This window comes from Cimex lectularius, unplaced genomic scaffold, assembly GCF_000648675.2.
Source record: "Cimex lectularius strain Harlan isolate CLEC.00 unplaced genomic scaffold, Clec_2.1 scaffold94, whole genome shotgun sequence".
Lineage (NCBI taxonomy): Eukaryota > Metazoa > Arthropoda > Insecta > Hemiptera > Cimicidae > Cimex > Cimex lectularius.
In genome coordinates, this window is record NW_019392668.1 from 972,990 (window position 1) to 994,090 (window position 21,101).

The following is a 21,101-nucleotide window of genomic DNA, read 5'->3' on the forward strand; positions in this document are numbered from 1 at the left end:
GTAAACTTAAAAGAATTTCAGTGAGGCTACTCCACGTCGGACAACCTGTTTAGCAAGTTTCGTCGAACTGAACTTCACCAAAAAAAGGCAAAACTATTGGCTTTCTTTGTGTATCTGTCCTCTGCATTGCAGAATATAGTCTCTCCTGTATAAATGAGGAAATCTTTCACAGAAAACAATATGTGCTAAAGAAGAGATGATATCAGAAAAGATGGGCTCGGTATGGTGCGGGGAAGGAAGAAGCACGGATTTTGAAATAATGGCTGATGTGAAACTTGATTTCTACTGAACCCTTTGCTATTCTCATTCTTTATGAATGATGTAGAGGAACCTTGGGATCGAGTTGGAAAAAAGAGGCTCAACTTACAAGCTTATGCAGACGACAAGGTCACTTAGCGTCACAACCAAATTTTTCCAGCAGATGATAAACCAGATTATATGGTATGGGACTCCAAAGTGAATTTAGGCAAATCCAAAATCTGTGGTATTTAGAACAGGAGGAAGACCAGCCAGAAGTGAAAAGTAGTCAATGAGAGAAAATAATTTTGAGGTAGTTCATGGATACGTCTACTTTGGAGTGAACATAATCTCACAACTCCCTTAAAGAATAATTTTATAATTAAAACATGAGTTGAGTGTGATCGGGAGGGTCTGATGCAGGTCTAATTAGACTAAAGTCTAATATGGTGCAGGGAGGGAAAGAATATAGGGAGGTAGATGGAATTCCTCAAACACGTGTTTTGAACCAAGAAGCTGTTCAAAACTACTCTGCAGCACCCCAACAAATTTAGTCTGTACAGAGTGCCTAATTTGAGGTTCCATCATACAAACTCCATCGTGATTACATAGTAAATATACTGAATAAGTCAGAATAGTGGCTATGGAGGCTAAGAAATTATCGTGGTTCAAAAATATCCTTGTGTAGGCACACAATTAAATATTGTTAAAGAATGGCAGAAGTTCTTGAGGCTGGTCAAGAAAAAATACCCACTGTATCGGGAATTAAATTTTGAGTTGAAAGATCAAAGCTGTTTGCACGCACTCTTCTTTTTGCAATTGTAATAATGTCAGACCCTGAAACTTAAGTTGACAACCCTACGAGGAGATAGAAGATGAGGGTGCCCATTACGCGATGACCCCCAAATTGTCCAACTAAGATTCGCCCATTTTCACAAAAGCAAGCCTTTGGCTCAAAAAATGTCAGTTTAAATAAATGGTAAAAATTTGAAAATACTTTTGCATTACTGTACAGCGGCCTATGATGTAAGGGCCAGAGTGGTATAAGGTTATTACATAATTTTATAAAAAAGAAAAATATGAAATCAACAACAAGAAAATTAATTATTTTTAGTTTTTTGCATGATTGTTAGTTACTACTAAAAAAAAATCACACTTATTTAGAGACACTAGATCAACTGGCCCACAACGGTTTGCACAACCAGTGGTTTGTGCACGGGTTAATCTACATACAGTTAAATAAAAATTCATTTTTACTCCAGTGAGCGTTAAAACAGTTTTTTAAAACTATCTAGTTTGAATATAAATTTATGAAATTAATGATATGAACTGAAAAATTTGAGCCAAAATTAGTATTATTTATTGCACAATGATGCATAACATTCTTTTGACTTATTCCCAGTACAATATATACATATTTACATTTTAAGATTATGTAAATTTAACAACAATTTTGTATAATGTGTAAATTATACGGTTACTCCTAGACCAAGCCCCCTGGAATCAGCACACGGGTTTAACCGTCTCTAAATTTGTGGATCACATTTATGCTCGGTTAGGGTTTGGCTGCTGGGACTAGCATAACTCCCGCCTTAGAAAGTTGATCTATCTCTTTAGGCGGGAATGATGGAGCGTGATCCAACTCTGAATATTGTATCATCGATCATTCTCATACGCGGACTCTCGACAACAGTCTGCAAATCCTGATTTCCTTCCAACATCAAAAAGTGTTTGTAGCAAATCCCTAAAATCATTCGCACCTGCACAAAAACAAAAATTGTAAACTATGTTTTTTTTTTTTTTTTAATAATAAACATCACCTGTGACATATATTGAAGAACAAATTTGAGCTTCAGTGACAAGTGAATGTGAAAGTGTATCAAGTTCATTCGTAAACATTTTCCCCGTTCCGTATTTGGCAGCATCGTTGAGAACGAACCCTCCTGGTGTTAATATTTGCGAGCCCAAAACTGATCCTAATCTGCTAAAACAATTGAGTAAAACCAATTATCACATATCAGAAGAAATCCTGTGATTAATTGGTAATTTATGGGGTGGACTGATTTCATTCTAATTACAACACAATTAGATTAATTCCATGAATTACCACAGGATTTATGAGATTTTAGGTTTTTTGTAAAAAAAAGTGTGACACCAAGAAATACATAATGAAGAGAGTTGAACTAGTGAATATATAATTTTTTGTACTTACCTTACCACACACATAATTATCATCCTTGTCAACAGAAGTTACTACAACTCCATGTGTGTAATTTTCTGCAGTTGTCAATGCTTCTATGCAAAAATTAAAAAAATAAATAAAATAATAAATAATTTAAATAAATTATACCATTTATTGCTTTAATTGATGCATAGGGATTTGAAGCATTGTTCATATTTTTCAAAGCTTTCAGCAACAGCGGGCCTCCTGTAACTTGGCCAGTAGTGAATAACTTGAATTTATTCCATTCCTCCATAGCGCATACGTTATTTAGAACTTTGTAATTTTTCATATCATCTTCCGACAAAACATGGGCAAGATTTTTTGTAAAAGCTCCGCTGTAAAAAACTAAAAAAATATATATAAGTAAATATACAATCTTTGCTTCAAAGGTTAAACCAGTTTGCCACCGTTTCCTCCTTGTTCTGCCAACAACTCAAGAGTTTCAGCAAGGGGCTTGGATGTGGTTACTTTTCCCACTTTTAGAGAATTAAGCCACAGGCCAAGTTTGGTTTTGATATTTTCGGTTTTCAAATGTTGTACTGAACTCTTCAAGCTTTCTGTAACTATAAATCCTGTTCTAAAGTAAACATATATTTTATTAAAGACAAATTTCAGAATGTTGCACAAAGTTGTTTTTCACCTTGCAAGTTCAATAGAATATGAAAGAATTTTTTTCCAGGGAAGTCTTCCAAACTTGCTATGGGCAAAAGACAGGCCATTTATGAAACCTGGGATCCCCACGGTTTCTGAACTGGTGCTGCCTTTCCTGTTGAAATTAATACAATCTCTTAGTTTTCCTAGTTTGTGGTCATAAATGAGCACAAGGCCATTCCTAAGGCAAAAAGAAAAAAAAATCTATATTACCTGAAAGACTTTGTGTTCTTAAATACATCTCTACAGAATAGTTGATGCATAAATAAAAATTTAAAAAAATTAAATGTATCATTGTTTTGTTTTTATGCCAATTTACACAATTTTATAATCTCAAACATTTAATGACAAAGATGCTTTTAACTCTTTAGGAAAATAGTTTCTAATTAAATCCATTATATTTAGTAGTCTAAATTTTTAGTTCTCATTACACTTTACAGATGTTTTTAATAATTTAAAATGTGGATTGTTGTGGGGGATCTAGTCTTGTTACTGAATATAATAAATAAATTAACAATTTGAATATAATGAATTTCATCTTTATTAATCAATACATTACTGATTTGTGTAAGCTCAAATCTGCATGGCCCTCTCACACTACACATTCGCACTGATAAATGCATTTCCTCTTAACACACGCTTCGGACCCAAAACAGTCAGCACTATATACAATAAAATAAAACTTTTCCTCCAAGAATCAGACCAGTAGATCCATTTGCAGCCATGCTCAAGGATAATTCTCATATTGGGTGGCATTCCTACGCACTCTTTATATGGAGCCAAGGAATTGCAACTTTTAATTAGGTGGGTCTCATCAAGCAGCCTTTCTCTGCATGCCAGACACATATGCGGGCTTTGGCCTAAAAGTAAATGTCTGTGTGTCAACCTTGCATATCCTATTCTTAATTGGGTGAGGATGATCCTTCTACGACTCAGTTCCTCCGAGGGCCACCCATCGATGGTGTTCTTGATACGTCAGAGCTTCTCTGCCAATTAATAGATAGAGCTGTTGACTTTATATGCTTTATCAGTTGTAATATTTTATTTTTATAAATGAAAGCAATTTTTCATACATTATAATAATTATGGTACTTTTGTCAAGTATCCAGTGTGAGTTTTGAGAAATTAGCTCAGAAATTTAATATCCTAATAACTTGTTAAATCAATTAATTAATTATTGTATTTTGACAAAAATTTGTTCAGGAATCACAAAGAACCCATTTCATCAAGGGATTAGTTTGATTTTTGTCAGAATATAAGATGGAGAAATTTGACCCCACAGGAGGAAAACATTTTTCAAGTTATTTTATAGAAATGCTTTAAAATTTTGGACAATAGGGTCAGCGAACTATAGCTAAACGTTTTACAGGGAGTTCCCCATTGCGTCTGCGCCTAGATGAACCTGAAGTTTTGTAGTTTTTAATCAATTTCATCAACCTATTTTGGTATGACCAATTGCTATAAATTATTAGTTTTTGAACCTTGTGTTGGTATTGAGGAACTTGGTTCAAAATTACCTATGCAATTTTAAATGACTTTGATACACATCATAAAAGTAATTGAACTTGCTACTTGCTTTCTTAGCTTTCCTAAATACTCTACCTATTTGAAATTTCTCTTTGAGCTATTTTTTAATACAAAATAAGCTTCTTAAGACAGTTTATCATACTCCTTGATTCTTTTTTAAAATTTTAATTATTTATAATCAATAAAAATAGTGTAATTAAATTATACAAGAAAGAACATTTATTTATTTGGTTTACTTTGATTTTAATGTTTTGTAGATTTATCGACCAACTTATGCAGATAATGTTCACTTAGTTGTTATCAGAGATGTTGTCTAAACTTTCTTAGATCACATCCCTGATAACAACTAAGAGAACATTGATTTTAATGCTAATAATGTTTTTAATCAAATAAAACCATACTTCACTTATCACACTCCAGTGAAAAGTTTATTTCGATTTTACATACCCTCCGATCCCGGTCAAATGCGGATGAACAACTCCCATGCAGAATGAAACTCCAACAGCTACATTCACAGCATTGCCACCTTCTCTCAAGATTTTTGCCCACTTTGGCGCATTCTTTGTTGTCAGCCACCAAACCACCAAGCGTGCCTGTCCGAAACTGGAGATTTTGTTAATAAAATAATTGTTAAACTTAAAAAAACTGACATTTCCTGTATTTTCTCCCTGGTAGATGTGCACCATAAGAGCAACTGATACGACAGCAGTCAGGATGGTGAAACAACCTATTATAACTTTGAAACATTGTCGTTGGTCTTTTCTGGGTTGAGTGGAGTGAATTCATTGCTTTTGGAAAAACCTTGTAAAGACACAAAATACAGCTATTAGTGTACAAAAAATAAATATGAAAACAGAAGAGATGGCTTAATATTTTAAACTGATACTGTTCCATATAGATAATTTTATTTAGATGTTTCTGATGAGAACTGCGAAGAAAACATCTTCTCTACTTTGTCTTCATTCTAATTTTTTATGTTTCTGTAGCTACATATAACAATAATGTTAGAATTGCTTATACGACACTTTACTTTATAGCATTTATAAATTGTTTGCAACTGATAAACACCTGGGGTAATTTTGCAACACCTAATGATCCATAACCTTGGCATTAGTTAGTATCCCTCAATTTCCTACATAATTATAATTAACGCAGTTATATTTTTTTTAATCTTATCTTCTTATTTATATTTTTGAATAATTGCATAATAAGGTTGTACACATCGTTATAGCTAGCAGGGGTCGGTGGTGAACCGGCCGGACTGTCCATGGGGTTCAAGGTCGGTAAAATAGAACTTCTTTCTCCAGAAGTTCAGACCTTGGACAGGTCGACATGGGCGATTTACGGCTACCAGATTTGAGCCGACGTCCACTCGCCCACGCTGGGCCGATTTCAAACCATTTTTTTGGATTTACAATTGTTCAAGTTCGTTTGTCAAGTCCGTGCGACACCCACCGACGTCCTTTTCCAAGGATCGACGCAGGACTCGATCACTCGAACCTTCCAGGGACTTTCATTTCTAAAATTTTGCCGCTTAAAATGCAGCAGAGGAGTTGACAATGGCATCTTTAACTATGGATAAGTATATCAAAAGACAACAGAGAGAATAAGTCTGAAACCAATTTGATCTTTTCAAAATCCAGTTCTATGATGAATCTGTGCTTTCTTGTCGAAGAAGAGCCACTCGTCAATTAAGTAAGAATGCCGAATCTTAAACATATAATGAATAAACATTGAACAGTGGCTGAGCGTTGGTATAAAAGTTACCGATGTGATCCACGGACAGTTCTTCAGTTGGGGGATCCATCTCTGTTGGAATACCCCGGTTCACCCGACTCCCGATTGTATAATAAATCTATCCCGTGAAAATAAATGGAAGACGGTAATTATAACTACGATCCTCGTGCAGGTCACTTTTAGTTTCCCCTCCTCTTCGGCTCAGGCAACATGACGGAGAAGTTCAACGAACCTCGTCACCCTACCGACCGTGTTCTCGTTCGAACCGATCTGTAAAGTGTAAAGGACTGCAGTTGTTAATTTTTCCTACAGCGATAATCATTCGTGTCAACAAACGTACCGGTGCTGGTAAATCATCCTACATTGTAATGTTTAGAAACTAACAATTGACCAATTCGAGAGAAAGAATCTCGAACAAAATTTCTATTAGATAAGCGTTATTTTAATTTAAAAGCAATAATAAAATTGGGTGATGGGTTTATGTCGAAAAAAATCCAGGTTGATTAGTCTTCTTTAATGGAATCTTGGCGAAGTTAGGCCGCGGCGGTCGAACCAGACCGGGTGGAGACTTCAACTCCGAAGTGACAATGTGAAGCTTTCAAGTTTCAAAACTTCTCTGAAAAATATTTTTATAATTTTGATTATAAATTAAAATAGAATGTGGAATAGAGAATTATTATATTTATATAAATTGGCGACTATTTGTAAGTTATCCAAATGAAATGAATGCTTGTAGTACGATCGTTTCCTAACATTTGTTTACAAGATACGACATCTTAATCACATGACGGGGATATAAGCAGGGAGAGGCATCTGCACAGATCCGCCCCTGATGTACATATCAAAATAATCGGAAACGACCAAGCAACATGAAATTGCTTTGATCCTTCAGTCCGTTGATATGCCAACTCTTTACATAGTTCATAAATCAATCGGATAACACTGTCATTTTCTTTATAACGTTACAAAGGCTTCTTCGTGCAGCACAAACAAATAAGAATAGACAGACCAAAATGAAAACAACTACAGGTATGTATCATCCCGCAGATCCCAATAGGAAATATGACAATGTATTCGGGTTGGGTAGGTTTGACCATGGATATCATAAACGAGATAAAAAAAAGATAAAAAGATATAAAAAAAAGATCTAGAAAAAACCAAATGCTAAGGTTGTGTCATGTTCCCCAGGTGATGAGGGAATTTCAGGGAACAAGGCAGCAGATATACATGCCAAAAAAGGAGCCTCGGGACATCTAATAGGCTCAAATCCATTTTTTGGCATAAACTGTGTACACATTAGCCTGGAATAACTAAAATACACAACAAATATTGGAAGCGAAAACCAGGTTTGAGACAAAAGCACTCTATGTAATGGGAGAAAGAGGAGATCCTACTTAACAGAAAGGTATTAAAAACTCTAACGAGTGTATTTACATAACATGATCCAGTAAAGTACCACATACAAAATGGTACTATCAACAGTTGACGAATGTCGATTATCAGAAACAGCGAGTATATGGTATAAATGGTGAGTAGAACTAGCTAGTGCATTGAACTAGTTTACTAGTTAGGCTAAGACTAATTAAAACAAATTATGAAACAACAATATAGTTAACACTAGTTTTTAGAACCAGTTTGTAAGTAAAACTATCTTTTCCTGTCAGTGAATGTGATTGTGTCTAGAAGAGAAAGAAACGATAGAACATAACTGCCCGCAACAGCTAGGTTATAGCTATGGTACCTGGGAATGCAGTTCTTGACGCATGCATATACCATACCCCTGAGAAGATTGCTCTACTTCATTAAAGAAACGAAAATCTTCCAAGAAATACATTAGCGAGATCGCCACAATAGACAAAAATTTGACTGTTACTGACTCTAAACGGTAAAGGAGAAAATCGCAAACCATCAAACTGCAGTTTCATCACCCTACCGACTAGGGGTGGAGCACTACATTTCAGAAAATATGCTGGTTTCAGTATTAGAAATATCGACCACTTTTATCACTTATGAACATTCTGGGTCAAGGTCGAAAGCTTGGCAATAGCAACTAAATTTGCTTTCTTCTTTAAGACCATACCTTGTTCCAGAGAGTTCGTAAGAAATTGAGTTGGGCCGTTTGGGTTCCTTCTGCACATTGTGAGGCTTGACTTTGATTTTTGTCAGATGTCTGCAATCAGTATGGGATTCAAGAACAGTCCTAGTCCCTGTCTGTTTCCACTGCTGAATCATTGCATCGTGTAATGTCTTCAAATTTCGCAAGAATTTGTAATATACAGTTCGATATTCCTAGTTTCTTCACTCTCACCTCGTCCTCTATGCTAAGATTTTCGATAGCATGAATTCCTATCCTCAGAATGGTCGCGCCAGCGGTGTGACACCTCCTTTTCTTCCACTTTCCTCAAATTCTGGATGTTCTGGTACCCTTTTTTTCATTCGCGAATTTAATTTGGTCTTCCAATCAGAACCAACTTTGAAGTTATGGATGTAACTAGATGGTACTATGTCTTAAGTTCCCTGAAAGTTACTTAGCTATTTAAGCTTATTTGTCAGCTCATTGGCTGCATTATTCTGGCATTGGCTTATCGCTTCATACGGACTATTGTTCTTTTGTTCTTACTTTGTTAGCGGCCTCCAGCCAACAGATTTTCAACATTTGTTTATAGTTCATAATTTTTTCGTATAATATCGAGTATGGACTATCTCGTCTACATAATTTTTATATTCTATCTCTTTGAGATTTACCTATTTACGAGTTCTTCAACACTCCACAGGATAGCAGTCTCTCGTTTTCGACTCAGCTTTTCTAGTTTTTAACATTGTCCTAAGCCATCATTGCTGCACATGATGCGTTATCCCTCCTCCTATTTCTTAAGCTTTATATAGTGTATGATTATGCAATTCAATTACACATTCACGTGTGCTTTGGCGGTGCCCAATAATTAGCCCATAAAGGATAATAGGAAAACATAATGAAGAAAAGAAGTAGTAGTTCAGTTGTGGTAATGTTCTCTTTTACAAGTTTGGGATGCAGGGCGTGCCAGTTTGTGGAACACTGGTTAAATAAAGGAATTTCTGTTCCTGATTTGTCATGGTATTCCATTTTTGTATTTCATTGTGAGCCGCTTGAATTCTGCTAATTTGTGAAGAGGAGGCTGAGGCCAAGACGGCAAAATCGATCTGTTTAACTGTGTGTTTGTATTCTATCAATCCAATTATAAAACTGAATTTGGATCATCAATAAATCCTTTTGCGTCATGTAACCGACAAGTGTAATGTTAAAAAAAGAATGGCGTAACCATCTAGTTATCGGCCAAAGCTGTTTGTTTACTTATAAAAGTCCTTGGGAGATTGATATTGATCCACTTTAACCCTTGATACCTAACGCTCAATTTGGATTCAGGACGTCTCACTCCTAGTCCATGGCATAGGTTGGTGGATAACATATTAAACCTATGAACCTGGGTCTTTTCATACTGCCTCGTACGCAAAAATTTTCAAGATTCCTGATCGACAGAAAACTTAAAAAGTCACTTAAAAAGTAGTAGACTCGGTTCTGCAAAACACGGGAATTCCAGATGGTAGTGTCCTGGCTGATTTGCATAGTATATGAGTATGTATGAAAACATTGAACTTGTACAATTTGCAGGCGAAAAACCTGTCCTCTCATAAAGCAGATCCTTTAATGATGCGGAAACAAATTTCAGGAATATTGCCAAAATATTGATGACTGTGCATATAAATGAAGGTGATGATAATGGTATCTTTTATTTTACCACGGAAAGTTATGTCTCGTGGACATTATATAATTTTAAAAATTGATTGAAGATAAGCCAAAAATTATATGCTCGAAGTTTATGTACATTACATCCTGATTATCCTTGGAGTCGATTCAATAATTGCTGAGGTAAAACATTGACCTGTGCATCAAATCACCATTTCGATACTCAGATCCACTCGCGACCGGGAACTGGTGTACTGACTAAGTTTTATGCAATATTAAATAACTTTTTTAAAACTCAACATTGGAACCCTTCAGATCTCATCGAATTGCAGCGCTACTCAACCATAAATTTGGGGCAGATAAAAAACGCAAATGTATTTCCACCAAAACCAAGGGCCCACAACACTCACCATTTTTCCCCCCACAAAAACATTATTCAGTACATAATTTTGTACACCCAAATCAAATAAACTATCAACGAGAAAACCCGACACCGATGAGTATTTCCACAACCCATCTCAGTTCCAACCACACAGTACAAGAAATTCACACCTTCATCAAATAACTACGAATGCGTAACAAATATTATGAGGTCCCCTAGGTAACCACGACCCACAAAATTATTACTTGCAAAACGTAAATTCAACCTTTGAAATACTGAGATGGGAAACACCGATAATTGTATGTGATGCGGGTAGTACTAGGTCATTCATCAATACTACAGTTGCGAAGGATCATTTTAACCATTCCGCCAATCAGAAAATCCATATGAATTAAAGATAGTTCATGGGATTGGTAAGGACAAACATAGTATTACGCTTCAAATGAAAAAAAATTAATCGAAAATTATAGCTCTAGAATTATTCTTATTTGACTTCCATATTAATTTCGACATGTTATTTAGATTGGATAGTATAAAGATTTTAAATAAATAAGTTATATTTTAAGAATGACGAGAAAACAGCGAATAAAAATTATTAGAAACTGATAAGGAACAACGAGTAAACAAAAAATCTGTTAGCTCGTCGAAGTTAAATCCCGTTCTTCACATTAGAGGCGCTCTCCGGAAGTATAATGTATTAAAATAAAGTTAAAAATCATACGAAAGAGAAAGATGATTGGATTTTGGAAAATAATGACCAAGGGTAGAAGGCGTACAAGTTTAGTTGATGGATTGACGCCGTCCACCATTAGTTAATTAAAAGGACATCGTCGATTAAGGCGACGTGGCGGGTTCTAGGTATGGGAATGTGTAGGAAGGGCTCGAGGAGTAGGGTTAGGTTGGATCGAGAGGTTGGCGTGAAACTTTTGGGATCGGAAACAGACGAGTTCGTCGACAAAAGGAATGTTGAGGTCGTTGTGGACCGTGCAGTTAGAGACGAAAAAAGGGCTTTTGATTGGAAAGATCGGATGCGTTGGCTGTTGTATGGCTTGGCAGAACCCCACAGTTACATTCTGTACCTCCAAAGCGGTCGAAGTTGTCTTGTATACGGTTAGTTCAATGGTGGATTTCGGTCCTAGAAGTCTTCGTAGTATTCCAAGTCTTCTGGTAAGTGGTTGTCTTGTTTGAGGATTCCACATCACCCTGCTGTCTAGGGTCGATGAACTTGAAAGTCGGTATCTCTTTGTTGTTGGAGAGCAAGGCTGTTTTTTTTTCAATTCGAACACAACACTTTTTCTTCATTCCGTGTAGCCCTTCACATTTTGCACCTGCCTTCGATAATATCAGGGGTTCTTGGATGTTGGAAGTAGCTTAGATAGAATTCGAATTAGAGGACGAAATTGCGGCATCGTCCGGGTTAGGGTGATGATGGTCTTGGGATGTGCAGGTAGGTCATCAGTATAGTGATATAAAGGATGGGACCGACTCCCTTGAGGGATGCCGCCTTGTATCGGCCTGATTTCCGAGAACTCGTTACCGCATCTCACCTGAAGCAGCGACTGGATAGATAGGATTTCAGTATAAGGTACTAAAGAGGGGTAGAAAGGTTTAAATTTATAAAGCATGCCCGGGTTCCAGAACCTATCAAAAACCTATGTACATCAAGCAAATCTATCTTTTCCGAACAAAATAAAAGACGTTATACATACTAAGGACAAAATACCTACTTATACGAACAAGATTCTACAAGTATCTACAAATTTACAAACAAAAAGTACATACTCAAAATCAGGATATGTCCAAACAGAAAAAACTGGCTGCGGATGGTGATCGAAAAACCTCTACAACGCATCCAGTGCTCAATGGGATTGAAGCCTAGAGACAAGGGGGGATGTGGCAGATGGGAATTTCCCAGGTTTTATAAACATTGATGAACAACTGCCTCCATGAGATCTGGCATTGTTATCCAGAAATCGAAAATCCCTGTCAATGAGATCCCTGGCTTGATACATTGGGCATAACGAATGCGGTGAGGTGCCTTCAACAATATGGAGTCCAGCTCGCCCTCCAGTATAAATCCCAGCCCAGACCATTACACCGCTTCCTCCAAACTGCACTGACATGAGCACAAAATGGGGCATTGTACGCATCCCCTGTTCTCGGTAGGCTCTCCGCGCCTGCTATCCTCTATACTGACAGAAACGCCACTCATCAGTAAACAAAATAGCATTCCAATTGGTGTTCTCTTTTAGGCGCCAGCTGCACCATACTCCCCTGAGTTGCTGGTGGCGGGCTGTTGCTGCAAGTCGTCTCAAAGGGGCATACGATGTGAGGCCTTCCCAAAAACGATTACGATAAAGATCTTGCCAAAACATCTTGTACTTCATTTAGGATCTGGCGAGCATTATGGCAAAGGTTCCGTCTTGCAGCAATGACAATATTTCTGTCCTCTCTTAGCGTCGTAATGGACTGAGATCCACTAACAGGCCTCTTCTTGGCACTTCCAGTCACTCGGAATCGGGTTAAAGCCGGGAACGAATTAAAGCCGAACCTGGACGACTCATTCTCACAATAATATTGCGAACTTCTGGTTCACGATGATGTCTTTCCATGGTTAAAGAGAATATAACAGGATTAAAATGGAGAAAAGGTGTTTGTTTAGAAAATGAGTAATCTTCATGTTTACTATTCTTAAGTAAATCCGTTATTATTCGTTTGTTTTTGGTTCCGTTACAATGTAAATATAATAACTACTTATTATATATAATAACTAAGGAGGCCAGTAAGAGGGTATAATTTTCTCACATTTCACACTTTAACTAGTTAACTATAATAACGAGAGGTCAACCGGAGAAGTTATAACACGATTAAATACGAACTTAGTTATAAACTCAGTTCTGGTAGGAGTCACAGTCAGATTACAAGTACCAGATGTGAACCGTGGAAAAGCCGATGCCCGTAAAATTTTGGCTTGTGTAATGGAAATCACTGACGAAAATTTCTTCAAACTTGGGCCTAAAAAAGGAAACAGCTTTACGCCAGATCTCAATTCACTGTTGGCGATGAACGATCCCTGAATTCCGGTGAAATTCATCACGTTCATCATGAAATTCATTCATCAGTTCTATGAGTGGCTTCAGCAACTGCACAACAATATGCGGTTCAAAAAATTGCAAGTGCATCAAAAATAATATTCTATGAAATTCCAAATCCCACCACAGCAACCCAAGTGGTAATAAATGAAACATTTTTCTGACAGATACTTTATTACCTCTAAACATGTTTAATTATCATTCAATTGCTATTTTGTGACGAATTAAAAGCTAATAATGAAAATCCTGGCCTGTTCTTTCTTCTCAAACTTTCCCCTACAATAAATGATTCAATCGATTGTCAAAGGTCTCAAAAATCATAAATTCTAGAGTTTGCATTAAATTTTCTACTTTAAGTTATTAAATATATTCCCTAGGAAAAGTGTGTAGAAAAGTTGGAATTATATACTTTTAACTAAAAACGCTATATATAATAACTAGCTATTTATACTTAATAACTGATTTATACGCTTAACATATATAATTGTGAATGCCTGAAACGTCGATCAAAATTACAGTCGAACCGCGTTCTTGATTGAGCCCTGACCTCAAATTTATTTGAAAAATTATCAAAAGTATAAATTATTAATCGTAGGACGATCATCCGTCGGCCTTGAGCACGTCTCTCCGCCTTGCAGTTACAGTACTTTTCAGTACTAATAATGTTGTGTTATTGTTTATTATCTTTTTTTTAGTTGTGCATTATATTTTGTTGTTGTACTATTCAGTGGCCTTTGACTATCCATATAACCGTTAATTTGTATTATATTGTATTTATTTACTTTATAATTTTTTTTTGTATTTTGTATTTTGTTGTACAAACCACTGACCTTAAGAGTGTGATAGTTGGGATCAAATCAAGGAAGAATTGACCGTCCACCAAGCTAGGGCATTTTTCCGTTCGGGTCATGAGAAAAACACGAAAAAATCAGCCTTACTCGCTCCTTATTCGATTTCGACAATCTATGTTGTACGAAAACTCCAAACCCAAGCACGGCTTAGGGTTACAACCAACAACCAGAAGATTGTTGTTAGATGTGTGCACATTGAAATCGAGAAAACCAACTGCCATTTTACACATGCTGCCACAATGGCCTTATTCACTCCGAGAAAAACAAATCAGTTTGGAGTTAAATTTATTCCTTAATTGTCCAAATTTATTGACTATTATTAATTTGACTCCTTTTCTGCGATAAAGAAAGGATTCCATGCGTTGGACATTACTGTTTTAAATACAAGGTTCTGATTCATCGATCAGATTTGTGCTACGTGAGGATGTAGTTCCGTCATACAGTCAACTATATACAGACTCCGAATGTTGTGGATGCACGTTCAGGACACCCAGAGAATTTAAAAAAATAGTCCGCGCGGTTTCTAAGCCCTTGATGGTATTTTGGCTAAAAACCCTTATGTTGAAGCATAAAGGGCTGCAGCTGAATGCAATATGAAAGGTTTAACTTGAACTTGTGTTTTGTTGATTTTGAAGGTGAATGAATTGATATTTATTTATGTAAAGTCGCATAAAGATAAGATTAAACTGTTACTAACAGACTAAAGGAAAATGTAAAGAAAATATAATCATAAATATGGAACAAGTCATAGGCAAATCAAATAAAAATTGAGAAGCACTAACACAGATACCTGAACTTTCATTAAGAATAAGCAAAAACAGTGTAAGATGCTTTCTAAATTTAAGCCAGCAAAAATAACTTGTGTGAACACCATATTACAAACAGCGCGAATTATTCCTGCCCACAAAAATTCTCAAGATAAATATTACTTACACATTTTAATACACTTTTGAACATTAAAAACCAACAAACCCAGACTTACAATTTTGATGTTCCAGTTTCTTCCAACGTTTCGGACTCACGAGTAGTAAATTAACAACCAATCCTGGAATTATACCCGTCAAACCAGGGGAACCTAGAATGCAAAAGTCCGAATACACATTTGTACATTATTTCGAGTTCATAAAATTTTACGTCAATTGAATTATATTGATGGTATCTTAGTATAGTAGATAATTTGTATAGCGATAAAAACTTAGTTGATAAGGACTTTTTTGATGATAAAAAGTAAAGGTAAACACTTTTAATAACTACTGTAAGTTAATAAATTAAACTAGAGATAGGATTTATGAAAAATTAGAAACTGTTAACCATAGAAGATACAAAATGGTTTAATCGATGGTCTTGGCACCTTTGTCATATTTATCACTAGTAATTTAGATGCTAACGATGATAAGCATTATAAGGAAATGTTATTACTTTTGTAAAAGAATCACGATGATCTACAAGCTCAAATTTCACTACAACAACCGTTAACATAAAAATTATTGAAGATTATTATAGAAAATTGAATTCAATAATACGAGGCCATCAAAGATATCAAATCAAATTTAAATAAATTAAATTATAACTAAACTAGATTTAAATATCTACGTAGAACTTAGTCTTAAGCAAACTTAACCAATAGCACATTTCCCATAACATGATCATGGGAGTGGTAGTAGACCTAGAGTATTCATTAATCTTTTGCAAATTTAACCCCTTCATTTTTCACCTCCTAACCTCTAATATCGAATATATAACGAATGTAAAACATCTTTTAAGGAGAAAACATGTATAGGAAAATAATGATTAAATAGATACTGAACGAAATTCGCAATTTTCAAACCTAGCTTGGATTCATATGTACAAAAAACAAATTAACTCATAGCAAAGATGTCAAAAAATCATTTTGCTATCAGGTAACTTGAATCCAAAATGAAAGTGAATCGATAACAAGTTTTATAAAAAGATTTTTCGGTAATGTATTTCAGCTTGTGACATTTTTTTTTTTTAAACAAGACTTCATAAATATTGAATTTAGAAACACTGATACCGCCATAATTAAGATTAAAAATGTTACGTGACAAACTCACTTTCGTAGCTGTACGTGTAAGTCCATTTGAGGTGTTTAGAGTGCACGGTTATTTCTCAAAAACCATTTTCGATCTTAATTATCTTTCCGATTTCAATGGCGACATTTTCACTAGTTCTTTTTATAAGAATTTCTCAACTCTTTAGGAGTATCTCTAAAAAAACAAAGACAATCCTATTGGAGACATTAAAATGTATTTGATATTTTATATGTTCTAATCATTCACGGATTAATGTATAAATTACCGATTATTTGGAGATCGTGAGAAGCGGTCTGGTGTGACTTTTGTAAAACATTTTCTTTATCATGCCAACGTTTCGATCTTTATCGAGATCATCTTCAGGGCTCAAAGTGTTTGTTTCTGTGTAGATGTGTCATTCCTGTGTCGTGTTGGGCAGTCTCAACACAGTAAACAAACATTTCGAGCTCTGAAGATGATCTCAATAAAGATCGAAACGTTGGCATGATAAAGAAAATGTTTATCGAAAACCTACGTCACACCAGACCGCTTCTCACGACCTCCAAATAATCATTGATTAACGGTCACTAAACATCACACACGTATAAAGTACCTTTGCCTCAAATTTCACGAAATCCTCCCAACCACCGTAAATCAGCACATCAGAAACTTCGCATCCCGACGAATTCCCTCGAACCCTCCTCGCCGACTGAAGAGATGGCCGCGAGATCCTCTTGGAAATGATGGTGATGATAGTGAAAGTGATAATGACACAAATATTAATTAAACAGACAACATTTTACTATCATTGGAGTACTACGGGTATTTTCTCCATTCTTGTTTTTAATTTTGTACAAACACTGGCAGGCAAATAAGTCCACTCAATTGATTTTTTTTTTCATTTCTGGATAAAAGAAAATTCTGCCCTTAATTTATCTTATTTTTTTACAATAGATATTTCTTTAAGCTATGTTTTAAATTGGGAATATCAATTAGAGATAAACACACTTATTCCTTAATCCAAAACAAAGATAAAGGATTTTTCGATGTTTACTTTTTACTGAATTTAAAATATTAATTCAGCCTCATTTGAATTCTGAAGCAATAAACTGTTTAGTTTGCATCATTGATGATGGACGTTCATCATGCGGCTATTGCCATCGGAGTTCCCTACGAAACACTGCGAGACGCCGTTAGACGTTTTCGAGAAATCAAAAAGTACCCGGTCGTGGACATCCTACGGTAACAAACAGAACCACAGGATGACCCTTTTTTGACTTGGATAATTTTGCGAAACCGGCTACAGAAAGTTCGAGGTATCCAAATTTCTGAACGCACTGCTCGAAGAACATTAAATCAGTATGGACTAATGGCTTCTTGCCCGTAAGAGGACCAGAATTGACCAGAACGCAGAGTTGCACGGCTCGCATTTGCTCGAGAACATTGGTCTTTGAACGATTGTTCTGCTGAACTTTCTACAGATGCGTGTAGATTTGCCCTACGATCTTCAGATGGGCGTGAAAGAGTGTGGAGAAGGCGAAATGAAAGGTATGAAGACTGTAATTTTTCCCAGAGCAAACCTTTTCAACTCAGCTCAGTGATGGTGTGAGCGGGAATTTCAATGGAGAGTCGCAAAGAGTTGGTGTTGTTCGTAGAGGGTCTTCGACAGCCACTTGCTAGGTGGATGAAATTTTGGAACACCATGCGTTGCCTATCCTCGATGAAATTAGCGACAATCCTAATCTAATGCCCGATAATGCTCGTCCACATGTCGCTCCCACAGTACAAAGGTACCTTCAACAGCATAACATCAGGGTCTTAGCCTGGCTAGCCCATTGAACCCTCGAACATTTATAGGATAACCTCAAAAGAGCACGTCCATCACTTCCTGATAACTCCACAACCTTAAAAGGACTCTTCGTGAAGAATGGGCTAACCTCCAGCAAAGAGGCATTTCCAAAATGGTAGAAAGTATGCTGAGGCGTCTCGATGTAATGAAAACAAGAGGAGGAAATACGCGATATGGAAGTGTTAATTAAAAATCTAAAACAAATTTTATATGTACGGCTTTTTTATTTCATTTGCCTTAGCAATTTACTTCTTTTTTTTAATTTTTCGACAAAGACTCAATTATTAAACGTTAAAAACGTGAAACTGTGATTAATATATAAAAATGTATATAAATCAAGTTATATTACAAGTGAGTGGAATTTTTTGCCTGTCAATGTATTTCTCTCATTTTACATGGTACCTTTTTGAAGGTACTTGTATTGTACTACAAATAAAATAAAAGAAATTTATAAATTCAAAATTCAAGGACCTCTCGTTCATGTAAAATTGTGTGAGCCAGACTGCTAACATTACATTTTTTTCTCCTGTGTAATTACGCCAAACTCAAGGAAAATGTTATTGCTTAAAGTGTGCACATTGTTCAATTATTATTTCCCATCGTAGCCTTCAATAACAGTTGAGCTTCAGCCCCTTAAGTAAAAAAAAAGGGGAAATCTGTTTAAATTGAAGGTGTTTCCTATTTTTCAAATTGAATAAAAGCTCATTTTAGTTCAATCCAATAAAGGTAGCAAGGAATGTTGAGATACAACAACCGGTTCTGAAGCAGCATTTTTTGCAGCATCTGACATGATGATCGAGCAGCAAGTTTTTATTACAATTTGTCTAAGCATCATTAAGGCCGCTTTCATCTTTATTTATTTCTCTATTTTTAATTATTGTCTTTAAGAGGCGTTTCGAGTTCAACACTTTTTTGTTCTTTGCCCGACCGTATCGAAAACTGTCAGTGATGAGTAATTTCTCGACTTGGCTCACCGCAAACGGCCTTTTCTCTGATGTTTCACCGTCCTCCGGCCTCGACGTTCCAAGGGCCTCGGTGTAAAAGTTTCTGCCGAGTGGATGTGTCCGTCTGGAAATGGAACTTTTCCTTTCTTCGGTCAAAGTCAACAGCTGTAAACCTTAAGTGCCGGATTATGTGGGGGGAAAAACCTTATCTGTCTGAAAACAATTTCGGCAGAATCACTAATACTTTGAGATTACTGACTTACCACAGTCAATTCACTTTTATGAAACGATTATTTCATTTATTGATTTTAATGAGGATATTTGAAGTGATATCAACACCTTACAATATTTGCGTTAATAAAACGTAAAAAATAATAAAAAATTAAATAAATGAAAATTGCTTTTACTTACTAATTGATATGCTCTAACAGCTGAAGAATTTCTTACAAAACACTATTCCTGATCAAATTTTACGTTAAGAACATTTTCCCTATAAGCATCATGAAACATAATCGGATCCAAAAAGTCAACAGAATTTTAAAATTATTGATAATTAAATGTTAAATTGAAGTGAAAATAGGGATTGTAGTGTCGCCTGCCGAAATTCACCATTTTGAGCTGTCGCTGTTCGAGGCGTCACGGCAATAAGAAGGGGCACTGAAGATGGCGAAATGCATAAACCCTGTGAGGGATCAAAAAAGGAATTTTTTTTAAAGAGGAAATTTCTCAGTATAATAATTGTAGTTGTGTTGTTTCTGATAATTATGGTCTGCCTAAACTCCCTATTTTGGTATGTCAGATGTGTTTCGGCTTCTTTCCAATGTTCACTGAAGGATATGTTTACCTTACATGTTTTACTGACAAATAAAACGAACTTAGTATGTAAAACATAAAGATATAAGATATTAGAAGGCCCAAATGATCGGGGACGACCAAACTACAATTTTATCACTTATCAGATCTCAAAATATCATATCCTAATAGGTTGGTCGTTCCCGATAATTTTGGCCTGCCTAAACTTGCTGTCAGATGACTTCGAGACATTTTTAGAGGGTGGCACTTATGTCAAAATTTGCTTTTAGTATTGTTTCAGAGATGTTCAGAGAGTTTTGTACAAAAGAATAAACTTAAAGTATAGCATAGACAAAATAAAGACAATGAAGAAACCAGTTAGACCAATTTTATAATTGGAAGGAACTGAAACAAACGCTTACAGAATTTAATGGTAAATTATAAATTAAGTTCCCATTCAATTTTTTTAAATTTTACCATTGACTACATTTTAAGTTAATTTAAAGCAGTTAGGACCAAACTTCTGCCAAAAGTAAAGATATACGAATCTGGAGGAATGACCAAATTACATACAAGAAAGCATAACATTTCTTTATATTTCAGGTGGGTTTTTTAAAAACTTTTAACGATAGCTGTCCTTTGAACATTTTACATTATTTATTGTATGTTTGCCATTATTTTATCATGTCATTCCTTGAATGCCGAGCACTGAAAATGCTAAAACGCGTCTGACAGACCAAAATAATAAGAAACGACCAAACACAGGTTCTCACCACAGACTCCAAGAGGAAATCCCACAATATCCATTAATTCCTCTTTAACACGATCATCTTGTCCTTTTCTTATTAAAAACTTAAATAAAATTGGTGCTTGTATTTTGATCATTTACGATCATTTGGTTTACAAGATGCGTTTAGCAATGCGGCATCTTCATCGCTTGACGAGGATATAAGCAGGGAAAGGCGGTTGCAATGGCGGCACTGACGGACAGATCAAAATATGTAATCGGAAACAATCAAACTATATGAATTAGCTTTGATCCGGTCAATTCATCATAA

The 21,101-nt window shown here is 35.7% G+C and overlaps 1 protein-coding gene across 9 annotated transcripts; it reads right to left on the bottom strand.

Annotated features, from left to right (window-relative positions):
- Positions 1–1,577: 1,577 nt before the first annotated feature.
- LOC106670235 (glutathione hydrolase proenzyme-like) lies at positions 1,578–19,713 on the bottom strand. 9 transcript variants are annotated; one of them, XM_024225205.1, is made up of 10 exons: positions 16,501–16,642; positions 15,408–15,500; positions 5,290–5,440; positions 5,087–5,242; positions 3,102–3,293; positions 2,869–3,038; positions 2,588–2,806; positions 2,450–2,532; positions 2,058–2,221; positions 1,578–1,997 (listed from the first exon to the last, which is right to left on the bottom strand). In XM_024225205.1, exons 4-9 carry the CDS (start codon positions 5,122–5,124, stop codon positions 2,123–2,125), a joined length of 801 nt encoding a protein of 266 aa, XP_024080973.1. In that variant the 5' UTR covers positions 5,125–5,242; positions 5,290–5,440; positions 15,408–15,500; positions 16,501–16,642; the 3' UTR covers positions 1,578–1,997; positions 2,058–2,122. The 9 variants fall into 9 exon arrangements, 7 of the variants coding, with proteins under 7 accessions (XP_024080973.1, XP_024080967.1, XP_024080972.1 ...); XR_002909906.1 differs by having other exon boundaries at positions 2,058–2,218; positions 2,869–3,024; positions 3,102–4,098; positions 5,087–5,440; XR_002909905.1 differs by having other exon boundaries at positions 2,058–2,218; positions 3,102–4,098; positions 5,087–5,440.
- Between the last annotated feature and the right edge of the window lie 1,388 nt (positions 19,714–21,101).